This window comes from Myotis davidii, unplaced genomic scaffold (assembly GCF_000327345.1).
Source record: "Myotis davidii unplaced genomic scaffold, ASM32734v1 scaffold874, whole genome shotgun sequence".
Classification (NCBI taxonomy): domain Eukaryota; kingdom Metazoa; phylum Chordata; class Mammalia; order Chiroptera; family Vespertilionidae; genus Myotis; species Myotis davidii.
Genome location: NW_006285611.1, coordinates 411,791 through 430,078, shown reverse-complemented (window position 1 = coordinate 430,078; position 18,288 = coordinate 411,791). Strand labels below are relative to the sequence as shown.

The window sequence follows — 18,288 nt, the reverse complement described above, 5'->3', positions numbered from 1 at the left end:
ATTTGTGCTTTGCCAGGAACTTCTTAAATGTATGATTCTCTTCGAAGAGCAATTGCCCCGTTTTTCAAAAAGTGCTCTATCTGAAGTCTCTCCTTAACCCTCTTCTCATTGACCCTTGACATTGTCAGTGAGACTTTTACATGGCTCCTGTACTTATGCCCAGCAACTGAGATGATTTGAATAAGGCCTGTTGGTAGGACTAAGTTAAAGATCTTTTGGAAAAAATAATAACATTGGACTGCACTTCCCATTTGACACTCTGGTCAAAGCTATCTTGTGTTCCCTCTGCTTCTTATTTGCAGAGGAAACCTTCAGGGAAAGTTATCATGTATCCTTAGAGTTCACACTCCTGGCACACTCCAGTATGCCAATGGCACTGATAGGTAAGCAGGAAGTTCCTACACATTCACCAGCCTCCTTGAGAGATGCAATTACATGCACATCAAGGCTGGCATCTGCATCATGTTTCATAGTATGCATCCATCCAGAGGGCTGCGGATTTCTTCAAGGACCTGTGGGAAGAGTGAACGGGATTATCAGGAGGTGAGACTCTAAGATAAAAGCTGCTACTCCATGGAACATATGCTCTTTTACTTGGTTCAGGGCCACGTTGTCATTTTCAGTTATATGTGAAAAATATCTTCTTCTGTTGCCCAGTGAAGGGAGTCAAATACATTGACTTGTGTTTTTAGCAGGTGAGGTCACCTTTCCTTTATGGAAGAGATTGTTCTTTTTTCAATTACTCTCTTCTGTATCCCAAACCATCACCTACCCTTTTCTCTCGTTTTTTTTTTTTTTAAATCTTTTGAGATTCTTTAAGATAAAGCATGCAACTGTATAACAATCCATCCAATATACATCTACCCATCTTATTTTATAATGTGAAAGATACTTTTCCTGGCTCTGGGGATGCAACAGTGCATAGGAGAGAGGTAGGTCCTGTCCACGTGGAGTTTCTGGTCTAGTGGGAGACACATCTTAAAGAATTTGTTACCTAATTTGTTGTTTAGTCATGATTATGACACAAGTCACGAATGAAGAGAGCCAAGTGCTGCAAGAGCATGTGACTTAGTCATAGGCATCAGGGAAGACGGAGGAGGAAAAGGCATTTGAGATGAACCTTGAAGAGTGAATGAAAATTGACAAGGTGATAAGGACTGGTTGGAAGAACATTCTAGGCAGAAGAAAAGGTGACAAAGCAAGTGAAATGGCAAGGGCAGGGGGTTATGTAACAGATGAAGGGAGGCCAGGTATCTGGAGGACAGAGAAGGAGGAGAAGGGTAGAGTCTGACACTGGAGCACTAGGCAGGATCAGATCAGAATAGGACTGGCCTGTTGGCTTCTTTCATTTTTTTTCCTAAAAGGAAGTTATTAAACACAGATCACTGGCTGTTAGTCTGATCAGCACAATGCTTTCTAGGGAACTGAATGCTTCGGGATGGATATGAATTTTCGGTTCCCTCAGGGCTTGCCATTCTTGGTCAGTTACCCCTGGGGTCCGTCTATAGAGGATCAGTCGTCCCTGCCTGATTCACACATTTATGTCCTGCTGGACCCTGCAAGCATCTTCGTTTGCAACCCTGGAGCAGAATCTTTATATATATATATATTTTATTGATTTTTTACAGAGAGGAAGGGAGAGAGATAGAAAGAGTTAGAAACATCGATGAGAAAGAAACATCCATCAGCTGCCTCCCGCACATCCCCCACTGGTGATGTGCCTGCAACCCAGGCGCATGCCCTTGACCGGAACCGAACCTGGGACCTTTCAGTCCGCAGGCCGACGCTCTATCCACTGAGCCAAACCGGTTTCGGCTGGAGCAGAATCTTTGAGAGTCCCTCCCAACCACTTAAGTTGTCAAGCATGCAAAGGCTCTATAGGGGACACAAAGGCAAATAGTACACAGCCCTGGTTTTAAGAAGCTTGAACTTAAGTAGAGCAGAAAGGCATTTCCACTAAGAAGTACCTAGAAGGCAGAAGGTACATGGTAAAATTATTATTATCAAATCTGCAGTTGATGCTGTCCATGTCCATGTCGGGCATACAGGAGCTTCTTAATAAATGGTTCCTGGGTGAGTGAATCACAACCCAGTGATTAGTCTGGGGACATGAAGAAAAATGAGAGCTGAATTGAGGAGACGCTGTTATTACCTGACAATATCTCCAAATGCCTTCAATATGGGTTTATTCACATACTGCAATCCATGCTTGGCACACAGGGACCTCACCAGAGGTGCCACCTTCTGATAATTATGGCGGGGCATAGTGGGAAACAGACTAGGGAAACAGAAACAGGAGATACAAAACTTAGACCTACAGAGCAACTGGAAAGAGGTTCTTTCCCCCATTACTAAATAAAATTATGTCAGCAATGCAGACCCAACCTTGACTTTGCACAATACTGCTGCAGGGAGTTAAAAAAAACTCTTGCCAAACACTCTTATCTTAGCTCTTAAACTTCTGTGAGCCCTGTGGTTGGCAATGTTTGGGAAGAGCTAAGAAAATAAATATTAGCACCATAAAAAAATTTATATTTGGCAGCTCAAATGAAAGTATGGATTTATTTATTTATTTTTTTACCATTCTAAATTATCTAGAGAGCTGGAGATATTCACCTTCCATCTCTGTCTGTCTGTCTGTCTGTCTGTCTCTCTATCCATCTAACTCCTGCATCATGAATACATAAGTTCTAGTAATGGCATATGGGGAAAAGTTCTAGGATAGGAGTAAGAAGTGAGGAAAGACGGGCTTTCATCCAAGGCTTTAACTAATTAGCCAGATGACTTTCTTGGGTTTTTAGCTCCTCTTTGATGAAATATAAATAATAATTATTTCTTGTTTTGCTGGGATTTTAATATGAAAGAAAGGATAAAAAGATCCTATGAATAGGTATAAGATCTCTTCCTTCACTATCACAGAAATGGCTTAGATAAAGAGGTTATGGAAAGTCTCTCTTCTGAATATTCTGGGGAGATTAACTCAAAGGATTATCATTTACTCTTGCTTTATGGCATGTTTGCCTAACTGACCCATTGGTAAAGTATTTCCAGGTACCATTTGGAAATTGCAGCAGAGACTGGATTTCATTGTTGATTCTTTTGTAACCTCAGTCTAAAGATATAGAGAGATAGGCATTTAAATTAAATTGCAATTAAGTTTCAACACAACTTGGTTACCCAGGTGTCATGTTTTTTCATGGGTTTTGCCAACAAACCGAATGCAAAGAAAACAATCAACAATTTCTAAATCCATGGGAACCTCTAAACCAAATCACTGGTAGTTTCTAAGATTTCACTCTATTTACTCACTATTGTTCTACTTCCTTCTTTTCTTTTTTACCCTTAATGTTAATTGAAAGATAGCAGTCTTTAAAGAATTCTGGTTTTTTTTTTTTCCTCTGTGATCCCAACCCTATGGCTCTGCTCTGGACTGTATGGAGGCTATTATAACTCAGAGCCCATTCCCCTATCATGGGTTGTTTCTATCACTTACTGGTGCTCGATTTGGAAGTTCAGGTGCCCAGTGAACCAGTCATTGAAAAAGGACTGTTCAACATTACAGGTTGCCAGGACCTGCAAAGAAAAAGTTTACATTTGATATAAATAAGCTCAAGTGTCAAACAGAGAAAATGTTTAGTTCCCTCTCCCGCCCTTCCCCCCCACCCCCAGGCAATCATTCAGTAAGTGCTCATTGATTACCTCTTTTGTGTAAGAAACTATGAGGAATATAAAAGATAGGTGGTCCCAGTTAAATAGCTTACAATTTAAAACATAAATAAGACATTTTGCAAAGAAATATATATAAGGCAATAGATATGAAAAAGTGCATAGAACTTGAGGGGGCTAAGTCACCATCAGCTCTTGGATACAAAAGACTAAGGTGTCACCAATGAGGACCTTGGCAGATGAAAGTGAGAATAGAGGATTTGGGGAGAGATTGTAGGGTTTAGAATCCATTTCCATAGAATGGAATTGAAGGGCTTCTCAATGGGGAATAAGGCATTAAGGGTTTTATCAGGCACATTCACAAAGGATCTTAATCTTTGCATAAAAGTACATTCAATGTAAAGATTTTCCTTTGTAATCTAATGTATTTTAGATTATACATTGAAAAGCATTATCATGAGGAGATTGTAGCTTCTTCAGACTGCAAAGATTAAGATCCTTTGTGAATGTTATTTTATTCAATACCTTTCTAAGATTTAATTCCAGTTGAGTTGACATTTTGAATATTATTTTTGTGGTAGTTCTATGTCAGCATTTCTCAAAGCATTCTTCAGAAAACCTTGGGGTTTCCTAGGACTTTTTTCAGGGGATCTGCAAGGTCAAAATTACTTCTGTAATACTTCTAAGACTTTTTTTTTCTTTTCATTCTCATTCTCTCATGCTTGTACAGTAGATTTTCCCAGAGGCTACTAATATAGGATGGCACCATCACTCTAAGGTATTGCTTTGATTCTTATATTAATTAATAATGAATTAATAATGAATTCATAAGTGTTTGAAAGTATTTTAGTTTCAACTATAGTAAATATCCATAAATATAAATAACTGATATAAATACAAACTCTTTCAGGTCGCAGTGACTTATAAGAGTGTCAAGTGGTTCTGTAACCAAAAAATATGAGAAGCAGTACTTAATGCCCTATGTAAGGTCCACTGAACTTGGGAGTGAGTTTGGAGAAGGAAGCAGAATTAGGACTGGATTCTCCAGTCAATCGTGGTACGGCAAGTGAAAGGCTGAGATGGTAGGGCTGTTCTGCACTGGTTAGAACTCTGAATCATTCACAGATGCTCGGAGAGCATGTCATGTCTCCTCACTGAGGCTCTCTCCCTATACAAAGAAATGAGGTGCATTCCAGCGTCCTTTTTGGTGTAAATTCATTCTGTAATTGAAAGGCTGTGTCATGTGGTCAGCAAATCTTTTCTATAAAGTATCGAACTGCAGATATTTTAATTCTCTGTCAGAGCTACTTAATTCTGCTGTTGTTGCATGAAAGCATTCATAAATAATATAAAATGTATGAGCATGGTTGTGTTCTAAGAAAACTTTATTTACAGAAATAGAAAGTGGGTCAGATTTGGCCCTTGAACTGTAGTTTACTGACCCTTGGTTTAGAGCAGTGGTTCTCAACCTTCTGGCCCTTTAAATACAGTTCCTCATGTGACCCAACCATAAAATTATTTTCGTTGCTACTTCATAACTGTAATGTTGCTACTGTAATGAATTGTAATGTAAATATCTGATATGCAGGATGGTCTTAGGCAACCCCTGTGGAAGGGTCGTTCTACTGCCAAAGGGGTCTCGACCCACAGGTTGAGAACCGTTGGTTTAGAGTAAAGGCTCTGAAATCAAACTGCCTGTGTTTAAAATCTGTTTGTAACACCTATTAACTATGTGATCTTATGCAAGTTACCCAACTTCTTCATAACTCAATTTTATCATTTGCAATGTGGGAGTAACCATAGCACCTATCACATGCAGTTCGATGCACACTAGTTGACAGTGCTTGGTCTCTGGCAAGCATTGGATAAGAATGAATTCATATTATTGGAGATAACCAGACTCTAAATCATTATGCTTTGAAGGATCCTCTCCCAGGAACTTCATTACTACCTGAGTACTGAGCCAGTCTCTGTTCTCCTCTCTGCTCATTTTCATTGGTATGTGGCTCATCTGTGTAACACATGCAATCCAGGGACTTTCAAGAAACCTTTTGGAGAATAAAAGGAGGAATTGATGACTCCTTGAGGTGTTACAGTTCCAATCACTGGGCTTACATAATTGCTGACAGAGTTGGCTGAATATTGGAGGAAGTAAAAGTGACTCCAAGGTTCTAGTAAAATAGTGGTCATTTATTTTTCTCTTTAAATCTAGAAATGACACAGTAGGCATTTGGTCACAAGACCTACCTTGCTGCCTAATGTACAGAAGTAGTGCCCCTAAGTTTGCTGTAGCATTGGTGCAAAGATAAAAAAAAATCTAACTTAAGGGCATACACAGCCTAGGGTTTGTCATCAGATAGAGCTGGGTTCAAGGTCTGGTTTGGTACTGCCATTGGACCTTGCAAACTCTGTAGCCTTGGGCAAGTGATTAAATCTCTCTTAGCTCCAGCTTCCTTAGCAGAAAATAAGACGATGCTATCTACAATACAGGATCATGCGAGGATTGCAGCTAATAAGAGAATGACTATGAAGCCTTTAGCAAAGTGTCTAATACAGAGTAGCTATTATTATCTTTACTAGAGGCCTGTTTCAGGAAGATTCCTGCAAGAATAGGGCTTCCTGAGACCGCAGTGAAGCAGAGAAGGGAGCGAAGCCCACTGAGGCGGGCTTCGCTCCGTTCTCCGCTGCCTCTCTCCCTCCCTTTGCCCTCGACTTAGCCCTCTTTTTTTTAATTGTAAATTTTTTATTGATTCATAAAGTATACAGTATAGAGTTATGTATGGAATAGCATATCAGGTAAATGACCTCCACGGCTTTGCTAGCACATACGTCAAACGGGCCGGATCCAGCCCACGGGCCATAGTTTGCCCACGGCTGATTTAGAATAACAAAGTAAAATAATGAGGGGGGTAAATTGGGAAGTTGAAGAGGGCTATTCAGTGGGAAGTCATTTTGGTTTTGGGAAAATTCCTAGTCATAAAGACATGTGTTAGACAATACTCATGTGAATGGGCCAAAAACAAAACAAAACTCGAGGACTGTATTTGTGACTAATTGTATAACAGGTTATTTTAATTTCTGTTTTGTGGAAAGTGCAAAGCATTCCAACAAAGGGTTGGAAGTTGAAGAGGGCTATTCAGTGGGAAGTCATTTTGGTTTTGGGAAAATTCCTAGTCATAAAGACATGTGTTAGATAATACTCATGTGAATGGGCCAAAAACAAAACAAAACTCGAGGACTGTATTTGTGACTAATTGTATAACAGGTTATTTTAATTTCTGTTCTGTGGAAAGTGCAAAGCATTCCAACAAAAGGTTTTAGTGTAGTTTTTTCTTTTCTTTTCTTTTTTTTGCACCCATGCTGTTGATTGCTAAATGTAATGGCCTGATCATGACGCTGAATAAATGTGTCTTTTAAAAAAAATTTCTTATCTTCCATTATCTTTGGAAGGATTATGATGTCCAACTGGATTACAGTTTTAAAAGATTTTTGGGTCAGGTGAAATACTTTATTGGGAATTAAGAAAATGGGAACAAAAAGAGAAGATTGGGCCAATATTTTTTTCTAAGGAGCACTTCTTACTCAAATATTTTTTTTTCTTCACAGTTACAGAGAATGGGGCATGGTGTCATAATCTTATGCTAATCACAAATGGTTTAGATAAGGAAGATAAGAGAATTATCTAAGGAATAAGTGGATATTCTTGCTTTCTTACTTGACCAAATATATGAGCAATACTGTTCCGAAGATTCCATAGAAAGGGCCAAATGTGATGAAATAGCGGATGTAAAAACTGCTGACCCAGACGATGTCCTGCAGAGAGAAGTGCCTGAAAGTTAGATGCTCTGAACATAATCTCATTTCCCCTTCATTGGTCTAGGGTCCCTTCATGTACTGGCTAAATCTTATGTCTCACTATTCAAAAAGCTCTACCTGGAAGAGACTAAGCACTTTCATTTCCCATTTTCTACTTGATTTAGCTTCAGAGAATGAGTTGTTACTCACCTTCCAATATCTTCCGAGGTACATCACTTGCATGGATTGCAGGTTGAAATATACTGGCATGAGGAGGGGAAGCCCAACTGAAAACAACAATAATAACAAAAAATATGTTGAATAAATGAGTAGAATGTGTTCTCAGTGCAAGTCAGCAGGGCTCTATCTCCTTAAGATGCCACCTTGCAATGTTGCCTCTGAGAAAGACAGAAGGCTTGAGATCCAAAATGGAATTTTTTGATTCTACGAGGCTGAACCAGGAATTTGGTTCAAGCTCCCTCAAGAAGACTAGGGAAGCTTTCAAGACTTGAGTCATTCTTGATGGAGGCATCCTAAAAGAGCTTTTGCTGTGAGCTTTCAAGTTATCTCAAGGTCTATGGAAGCCTTCCATCCTTCACAATCCTCAGGATAGGACCTGGTCACAATATGTCAAGGTAGCAGAAATAAAGAAGCTGTACTCCTTTCTTGGCTTAAGAATCATTTACCTGCCTTTCCCCCAGGGTCAGTGAGGCCAGAGCACAAACAAGTCTTAGGGAGAACCTTTGGGTTTTGACAGACTCTCTCCTTGACCATACTTTAGTCGGGTCCTCTGAGTCCTCTTCTAGACTAGGCTGTGTCCGCTTGCAAACTCTCAAACTATGTAACCTCTCAGCACAAATGATTTCTTCCATCCCACATACTAAGAAACTTGAACAAATGCTAGCATAGTTTCTAACAGCTCAGGGCCACATCCCTGGGATGCCTTTCTTTTCTTAGAGCATTTATGTTAGAAATCTTACAATTGTAAATGCTTTCTCTGTCCCTCTGAGATATATCTTCTGTGACCCAGAAATGGCTTCCTTAAGGACTTTATTCTTTTCTTTTTGTAGGTGTTTAGTCTTTCCACAATTAGAGTCCTAGATTCAAGACTCTTTGCTTGGCATCCTGTCTTCCATCCTTATCAGAGCATTTCCTTTCTTACCCAATATCCAGAGTGATGAAATGCCTATTAAAGATTCCTATTTGCTTCTCCATTTTTCCTTTTCAGTTTTCCTCACCAGTAAGTCTAAAAGAAGGCATTCTGCTTTTCTCAGTTATAAGATAACATGGGCTGGTCCCTCTGTGAGAGCACATCTATAGAAAGAGCCATCAGAGTTCATTTGTTGTTTAATTTAAAGCCCTTGAAGAAGCAGAGGTGGAGTGGGGAGAAATATTGTGGCATCTTTTTGCATTAATTAAATATGAACAATTCTTGTACAGATGGTTTATTCCATTTGACTATGTGGATTATGACCATTTTTAAAAAATTTTATTACCATAGAAGCCATTTTGAGATTTTTTTGGTCCTTCTGTGAAGTGGTGATTGAAAAGGCACATTTCTGATGAATTTTTCTAGCTCTTCTTTGACAGTGGTGTTTACAATTCTGCTTGAAGCTCAGTCTCTATCTACATTCATTCAATAGATACCATGTGATAAAAGATACAGTCATGGCCTCTCCTATCTGTTCCATCTTTCCTCATTTGTGTTCTTATCATGAATCTCATGCTGTAATTTACTATTTGTAAAGTACAGTGATATTATATATATCAGTACTGGAAATTTGATTTATTTTTTATGGGTTTCCTTCATTCATTTAATCTGTTCTCAGTGCATGAAGACAGAAAATACCTCAAGAGGAGGAATAAAAGTAACGGTTATATCTTCAATAACTAGCAGGCACTCAATAAATATTGAATGAATGAATGGTAAGTCACATCCTGCTGTATATTTTATCTGTATATTCACTGTTACACTATGGGCAAGGTTTGACTCTTGCTTTCCTCATTCTTTTAATACTTTCCCACCTACATATAGATTTCTTCTCTTATTTGGAAAGTAGGTCTGATCCTTTGTTCTCATATTGTTATAAATAAAAAGAAATATCATGGAGATGACATAATAATAGTTATTTGCAGTTACTCTCAAACTTCCAAATATTTAAGTAGTAGGAAAATGGCAAAGGAAATACATGAAGAAAGCTTGGGAGTTAGCAAAGGTAGGAGAAAGGCTGGTTTTGAGTGTCATTCCAAAGGAGGATGCTAAGTCTCCAGGAGCAGAGGAACTGGCACATAGAAGATTTAATTAATGCTTGTTGAAAGAATGAATGTTTGAAGAAAGTGATAGAAATATTGACAATAAAATGTGAGAATGCAAATCAGAACTATTTTTTGATGTGAAACAACTGAATTTTAGAGTATAAATAATTTTAAGTAATGTTTTGTGCAGTAGCTTTGAAACTATGTTATATAGGTCCCTAAGATGCTAGGGATATGTCCCAAGAGCAACTGTAAAACTTGAGGAGGTGGCCCCAATAATTTGTGAAGCTCTAGAGAAGCCCCTTCTGAAGAAGGTCAAGCTGCTTCATGAACTTCAGTGAGACAAATCTCTCTTTGTCAGGGGGGATGATAAATCAAATGTCACAATTTCAGTGATGAGCATGAAGTTCACAAACATCAGAGAGGTCCAATTTGTTTGTGGAGCCATGGTCAAAAGAAACTGATTCACAATCACAGCCATGGCTTTTGTTTTTTAAAATATAGGCAAGAGAATTTATTTCCTAATTCAGATGGAAAAGAGAGTACTACAAGACCCAGACAACAACTGCCTAAGCTAGATTATTATTTTTATAAAACTCCAGAATAGTCATAGTCCTAGGAACATAGCAGATTCTTCCTAAGTATCCAACTCCCAGGATCCATGTCCTTAGACCTCCTCTATTGAATGAAGACTTCAAAGAAACTTGTTGATTGTCTTTTACATGATGACATTAAGTGAGGTTTTTTAAAATATCAACCATTAAGAAATTCTGGAGTTGACTTTTTTCTTCCTTTTTCTATATTTTAAAAAATATAAATTACAGGTGTGGTCTCTAAGTATCTTAAGAAGCTTTTGGGCTGTGGTTCATGTGTAAATGTACCAAAATAAACACAAACTGAAAAGAATAGCACTGTTTCTTCTAACTGAGCTAGAATTAGTTGAAATAATTAGAGATTTAGATGTTTGTGCTTTAGTGCTTATTGAATGTATTGACCTGTTTCCCTGAGTGAATGTCTCCATATTCTTTGAGAGTCATTGCTGACCTCACATCACCTGGTTTTACTACCTAACATTAGCATATGTTGCTTCAAAGCTAGTGACAGGAAGTAGGCAGGTATCTGCTTGTCATCGGGATTGCTCAAGCAAAGTGATATGAGTTATATTTCTTACACTAAGAGGTTGTACTGAATGACTTTTAAGGACATAGAGTCATGCACTCCACACCTCCTAATTTTACAATCCCAGGTTCAGTTATTTCAAATCCACATCCTGGACTTAAAAAGAGAGATGTTTTCAGAACACGTGTGAAGTTGGAAGCTCTAGCTTGATCTTTCCAAAACAAGGCAATAGGCCTTTCTAAGAACATCTTCTAGGAACTTCTTTTGGCCAGGAGTTCTAAACATACCTTGATAGGTTGCAAATCTCCAACCAGGAAAAGTGGACCCACATCAATATCTGGGTCTTTTGGGTAAATGTTTGGTTTTGTGTGATGTTGGAAGTGTCGGTGATTCCACCATTTCACTGACAGGCCCTGAGGAGGAGAGGATTCATTAGTGGTGCAAGATTTCTCTTTTGAAATGCCCTTCAGAATTAGAATTTTTTACATGCATCTCCAAAGTCAAAACAAGATATTTGAACTTCTCAAACTTGCTCCCACTGCTGGGTCACAGAATGATTCACTGGACAGGCATTCTCAAAGCCTACAGACAAATACTCATCTGAGTCAGGCACATAAATTCAGGCTCAAACAACACCTGATGGTGAAAAATTATAAGAATCTGGTGAAATGAAACAATTTCCTATCTTTTTATTTTGATTCTCATTAAAAAAATTCTGGCCCTAGGTAGTTAGGCTCAGTGGATAGAACATTGACCTGCAGACTAAAGGGTCCTGGGTTTGATTCTGGTCAAAGCCCCGGGCCCTGGTTGGGGCTTATGCAGGAGGCAACCAATCAATGTGTTTCTCTCACATCACTATTTCTCTCTGTCTTTCACTCTCTCTTCCACTCTCTCTCTATCTCTCAAAAAAAAAAATATCCTTGGGTGAGTATTAAAAAAAATATTCATAAAAAAATTCTGGATGTAGGTGGGGCAGAGAGTAGTTTTTCTACTTAAAAATCTAAAAGGAAACCTCAGCTCTAAAACTTTAATTAGTTGTGTAGAAAAAAATAGCCCCAGGAATTCTACTTCAATGAATATTTCAAAGAATATGGATTTGAAGTGATCTCCTAGGGGAGCTTGGCTCAGATCATTGCATGTCCAGGCTTCAATGCTCTTTCCTATCTAATTAAGAGGGAATATACAAATTGACCATCACTCTGCCACAAAGAGGTAAGCACCCATAGCCACAATATGGCAGTGCCAAGTCCCCTCGGCCCCGCCAGAGTCCCTCAGTCCTTTCAGACCAGCAGGGCAAGGGGGAGGGGTGGAGCAGCAGGTGCACAGTGCAGCCAGACCCACCTTCAGCTCCCCAGCCTCCCAGGGCTGGCCCGAGGTGCAGGCAAGCCTCGGATGTTGGCTTGCCTACGCCTTGGGCCAGCCCTGGGTGACTGGGGGGTTGAGGGCAGGTCCAGTTGCACTGTGCTCCTGCTGCCCTCCCTCCCCCAGCTGGGCTGAAAGAACTGTGGGACTTTACCACCGGGGATGTGCCCGCAACCCAGGTACATGCCCTTGACCGGAATCGAACCTGGGACCTCTCAGTCTGCAGGCTGATGCTCTATCTACTGAGCCAAACCAGTTTTGGCTGACATCTCTTAATAACTGGCCAATGCATGTTTTAGATCTTCACTAGCCAATACAGTAGCCATAGCCATATGTGGCTATTGAATATTTGAAATGTGACCAAATTAAGATGGATTGTAAGTGTATAATTCATACTGAATTTTGAAGATTCAAGATAAAAAATACAAATATCTTAATTTTTATACTGATTACCTATTGAAATGATGATATTCGAGTACATAGGGTAATAAAATTACCCTTTAAAATGTGGCTATTAGAAAATTTAAAGTGACTTACCAGGAACACACTATACAACTATGGTACAAGAGATGGCTTTGTTTGGAAAATCTGTTAGCATTGCCTTCCCCTAGTCTTCACTGCAGATTTCTCTTAGCAATCCAAGCCCTCAATCATCAGGAGCAGTATTCTCTTCTCACTTCTAACATTCCCTAATGTCCTTCCAGTGGAATCTCTCTCAGTCCAGCGCTCTCTCCTGAATCTCATGCTTGAACGGGAGATCACTTTCAAAACATTTCCTTTGGATGTCTCATGACATCTCAAACTCAACATGGAGTCATCAGTTTCTGTTCCCCCTTTTGGGGCTCCAATGGACTCTGCATTTCTCCTATCAAATTGTACACCACCCACTCACTCTTAAATTGTGCATTCACTCATTTATTCACCCACTCATTATGTACTTTGAAGTTTGTCCCATGTATCAGATACTGAAGTAGGCAATATTTAGAATATGAAGATAGACATGATAAGATGGGATTCCCACATTTATGAACCATATAATTTAATAAGTGCAGGAGACAACTAAACAAGGACACTGTGATAAGCAATGGTTCTCTCTCTCAATTAAATCCTCAGATTGCGAATATCTTGGCCTCTTCTATCAGCTTGCTATACCCTTCAGCCAACAACTATCTATGGAAATTGGTAATATGAGAGACAGGGTTTGATTCACAAAGGTCAGAGAGTGCCTGCTCAAGGTTGTGGAACTTAGAACAGTGGTCAGAGTGGTGTGGGTGTGATCTAAAGCAGCTGGCTCCTCTCTGGCTCCTCTGTCTGGAAGCTACAATTTCTGGAGATAAGGGAGTGATCCCTGGGGAAGTAAGGATTATCAACTTCGTGCAAAACAGGCTACCAGGCACCTAGTTCCATACAGGAACCACCCTAAGTCATTCTTCATTTTCACATTATGTCCTTTCTTAGGACAGCAGCCAGGGTTTGGACTGAAACCATCCTGAATCTAAAGTCCTGCTACTAGGTGTGTGCCCTTGACCAATTTCATCATCTGAAAAATGGATGAGGTTACCGGAAGGATTACAGGAAATACCATGCTTGACACTCTTCCTCCCAAAATGTTTTAGGATGTAGTCATGGAAACAACATAAGCCAGATTTTTAAGGAAGGTTTTAATTTCAACTATTCTGCTTCTTTAACTCTATAATAACACTTGATTCTTATAGTTTGCAAAATATGCATATGGGAGTGAGGGGTGAAAATATGCTACAGGGAATCCATTTTGATTTTCACATTGCACAGAAGTCCAAAATGTATGAAGACATTTCATGGTTTATTTTCAGAAACACTATTTTCTTATGTGAGCATGGCAAAGACCAAAATGTATATATTTTTGCACAGCTGGTGGATGAAAATTCCAAAGAATTTCAATATCTGTGCCTTTTCCAGGTGGGAGGAGGGTAAATTAATGTGAAATCAAGCTTTGAAATTTAAAATTGTCATACATGTACAAAGTGGGGATGTTTGCTGTTTATAGGATAATTTTCTTTGTTAACCTCCCACTCCAGCCCACCTTTCTTCCCCACAGGTAACTCTCTCCTGTGCATAGTTGAAGCCTATATTAGTTTTGCTCAGAAATCACTAGTTTTGCCCAAGTGCACCTGATTTGCTTTTATTTACTTTTAAAATCTTTATTGTTGAAAGTATTACAGATATCTCCCCTTTCCCCCATTGATCCATTATAGACCACTCTTGATTTGCTTTGAGAGCCATTTACCATTTATTTACTCTGGTCATGAGTCATCAAGATTATATTCAAAATTGTTTCTGGAGACACAATTTATAACAAGAGAGCTGTGTACAAATTTGGATCAATGGGAAAGCAGTAGTTTTTTTAAAAGTACCAGCAAGGGTACTTTTAATTAAGAAATATTGCATCCACTGGCACCAAATCAATTGTCAATTATCTCCAGAGCAGATGAGTCTCATTTTTCCTCTGACTTCCTCAGAGTGGGGGAGGTAGGCTGAGAGGGTACACTACCTGAATCCCACAATGCTATGAAGAACTGTCTCTGCTTTATTTCTGTGTTAAAGATTTCTGAGTGAATCCCAAAACACTTCATCCAACACTAGTGAATAAAGGGCCGAATAGTGTACTTACAGGAATTTTCCCATTAAACTTATTACATAAAATGACAATATATTATTCCTTCTAACCATGTGGGAGACAGATATTTCTGACCTTAATCCTGACTCAATTCTGTTATTTTAAGATATTTAAGCCTCATTTTGCTCAACTGAAAACAGGGTAGGATTAGCTGGTGATTCTAACCAAGTATCTTCCAATTCAATATGAAATCAGTTCAATAAGAAAAAACAAAGAGGCTCTGAAGCAGGGCTTATGAGTTTCTCCTACGAGGGTCTGGCTTGAATGGAAGGATTTGGCTTAGTGAAAGGCTCAGAGGCATTTCCTATCTTCCTGAGCCAGAGCACATAGTCATCAAATCCTAGAATGTCATAGAAAAACAGGGATCAAATTTATCTCCTAATATTACAGATGACAACACTTGAGGGCCAGGGATAGAAAGTGACTCCATCAAGGTCACACAGTGAACTTTATCAGAGTCAGGACTAAGAGTCATTATTAGCAGTCCTTGGTTGACTTCATTCATTCATTCAATCATTAATAAGTAATTAATCCATCCATCCATTCATCCACTCATTCAACAAATGCTCATTGAAGAACTACTATGTGCTGGACACTTTGCTGGGTGGGGCATTGCAATGGTGCATAGGACACTGTGGCTGCCCTTCTGGAGCTTATGTTAGTGAGGATAAGACCAACTGCCATCATGGGCACCTGCTTTTTCCAGCAGACTGGGTTTTGCAACCTTCAACTCTTGACCAAAGCCATCTGAGCTTCCTTGCCCACTCTTCCTCTTTCTCTTCATTTTTATCTATTCGTCTGCATCATTTCCTTTATTTCTTCACAGCCACACCCTTTTAGGACTGTTCAGGTTTGCTGGATTCCCCTAGCTTTCCAGCAGTAAATGTTCAGAGCCCTCCTAAACATATTCCTATTCATGAATTTATAGGACATATCTTCATTTTTAAAGGCACAACCCTTCTTCTGTGAGGAGTTCCTTAACCGGGTGCCAGGGATTGGGTCAAAAAGCTTACTTGGGTAAGAAAAGAGCTTCTTAAATAAAAATAAATCCTTATAAAAATTTAAAATTCTATTTTCAGCATATATATTATAATGTAATCTTACATATTTGCATATATGCATAGTATCTACACTGCTAGTATATTTATTTTCAGGGTGTGCACAAACATTTTTTAATGATCTGAGTGCACAAGCAAATTTGGAAACCACTTCCTTAGGAAATGACCTTTGAGAATTTCCTCCTACTCCCTGAACATCCTGTACCTTGAGATGACACATCACAAATCTGTGCATCAGGTGGTTCCACTTGGACTTCTTAAATATGGAAAGATGACCTGTGTCATGCTGCAAAAATGAACTCTGGGCCTAGAAGAGATAAAGTTGTTAGAGGAGCTGAGAAGGGATGAAAAATTAACAAATGAGTCCACTAGTTGATTCAGGAGCCCTTTTGGGAAGAACAGTAGGAGATTTCATCTGACCTCAAGGCAAATGCACTTTCTGTTTCCCACACATAGCACATTCTGTCCTGCCTCTGTGCCTTTGTGCAGGTGGTTTCCTCAGCCTAGAATGCTCTCTTTGCCACCACCATCAAAATCTTCCAGTGTGGAGTGGAAAGAGCATGGCCTTTGGAGTCAGGAAGATGTGGGTTCTAGACTGTTCTTCACCACTTTTGAGCTGCAGGATTCTTAGCAAGTTATTAGTAGCTCTGAAACTCATCCTCCATCTGATAAGCAGGGATAATAGCACTTCACTCTTTGGGCTGTTGTGCAACATAAATACATGTAAAGTTCTTGGCCAAAGTTTGCTTCTTTTCTTGCTTCTAAAGTTGCTTTTCAGGGAATCGTGCAATGTGGCTTTCAAGAAAAAATTTAATATAAAATATTCTGGAATTAACAGTGATGTTAATTCCCCATAAAACCTTCCCCATTTGTCCCATTCAGAATTAAATGCCTTTTTCTGCTCCAACAGCACATGCTTGTCCCTCTCCTTGGCATCAATGTCATTCTGTCATGTAATACGTTTATATACTTCAATGGCAATCTTCCTCACTGGATGGCTCATTTCCAAGGCAGGGACCAGCTGCATTTCCCTTTGTGTCCAAAACACAGTGTTGTGCTCATAGAAGGCTATGTTCAGATACTCATATTTTAGTCAGCAAAGATTTATTGAGTCTACATGCCAGGTGTTGGTTGTCATTTATGGCAGAATCTATATGTTCTTATTCTCATACTAGAGGCCCGGTGCATGGATTTCTGCACCGGTGGGGCCCCTCAGCTTGGCCTGTGGGGATCCAGCCAAAACTGGCTCTCCGAAATCCCCCAAAGGGTCCTGGATTGAGAGAGGGCAGTTCTTGGGTGATGCACCCCAGAATCAGGCTCCCTCCTCTCTGGTTCTGGGTGCATCACCTGAGAACTGCAACTGCCAAGTCACAGCAGCTTGGCAGCTTCTGAGTTGAGTGTCTGCCCCCTGGTGGTCAGTGCATGTCATAGCTACCAGTCAGATGGTCGAATGGTCGGCCGGTCACTTAATCTTTTATATATATAGATAAGATGTATTCTCTGCTCTTGAAGAATTCATGGTCTATGCATTGATAAATGTTGGTTGGTTAATGAATGAAAAATAAAGATGAATGTTACGTGACTGAAAACTGAACTTCTGTGGACAAAATTGGGTAAGGAGTAGCAACTGTCATAAATTAAATATTTGCATTATGCCAGTGATTGTGCTAGGTGGTGTTCACATTAACTTGATTAGTCCTCCTCAGAAGATTTTTATAAAAAAATTGTTATCCCCCCATTTTACAGTCAAGAGAACTTGGGCCCAGCAAGGTTTGATAATCTGCTGGGTCAGACACCAATGAGTAGCTTGCCAAGAAGTATCCAGCAGCAGCTGACATCAATCTAAAGAGAGAAGAAGAAATTCTGAACCTTCCCCCAAAGCCATTGTCTGGGCTTAGGATACCTGCTTACCTGAGAAATTGTGAGAAGAAAGGAAATACATATTGTAATTGGCCAGCCATTGCCAAAATGCCACAGCATTAGCCAAGCCAGCGCTTCCAAAATCAAGATCTGGATGAGGTGAAGGGAAAAGAACCCCAGGTTGGCACTGAACATGTTCATAGCCTCTAATGTCCTCCGCAGTTCTTGGAAATCCTCCACCAACTGGGCCTGTGAAATATTCAAGGAGGAAATTAGTTCTTTCAGGAGAAAGAAAGCTCAAATGATCATAATTACTAATATATTTTATTTAGTTATTAATACCTTAATTTTATAAATCGAAATTTATTAGTATTAATATATTTAATAGGGCAGAATTAAAAACAAAAAACAACGAGCCAAAAAAAATCCTTTGAAAAATATTATGATAATTTTTTTTTCTTTAGAAAGGAGAAAGATGAGGAGTGGTTTGTCAACTGTCCTCAGGCTGCATGGAAC

General features: G+C 39.3%; 1 protein-coding gene across 1 annotated transcript in view; it reads right to left on the bottom strand.

Moving 5' to 3' along the window:
• Positions 1–197: 197 nt before the first annotated feature.
• Positions 198–18,288, bottom strand: part of LOC102771023 (fatty acid desaturase 2-like protein FADS2P1) — a 29,182-nt gene continuing 11,091 nt past the window's right edge. The window contains exons 3-11 of the mRNA XM_015559196.1: positions 17,824–18,021; positions 16,118–16,219; positions 11,096–11,249; positions 7,672–7,802; positions 7,382–7,479; positions 5,618–5,714; positions 3,494–3,573; positions 2,153–2,278; positions 198–512 (exon numbers count right to left, since the gene is read on the bottom strand). Of these exons, the coding sequence (XP_015414682.1) occupies positions 461–512; positions 2,153–2,278; positions 3,494–3,573; positions 5,618–5,714; positions 7,382–7,479; positions 7,672–7,802; positions 11,096–11,249; positions 16,118–16,219; positions 17,824–18,021 (1,038 nt within the window). The 3' untranslated portion in view covers positions 198–460. The remainder of the gene's footprint in view (positions 513–2,152; positions 2,279–3,493; positions 3,574–5,617; positions 5,715–7,381; positions 7,480–7,671; positions 7,803–11,095; positions 11,250–16,117; positions 16,220–17,823; positions 18,022–18,288) is intronic.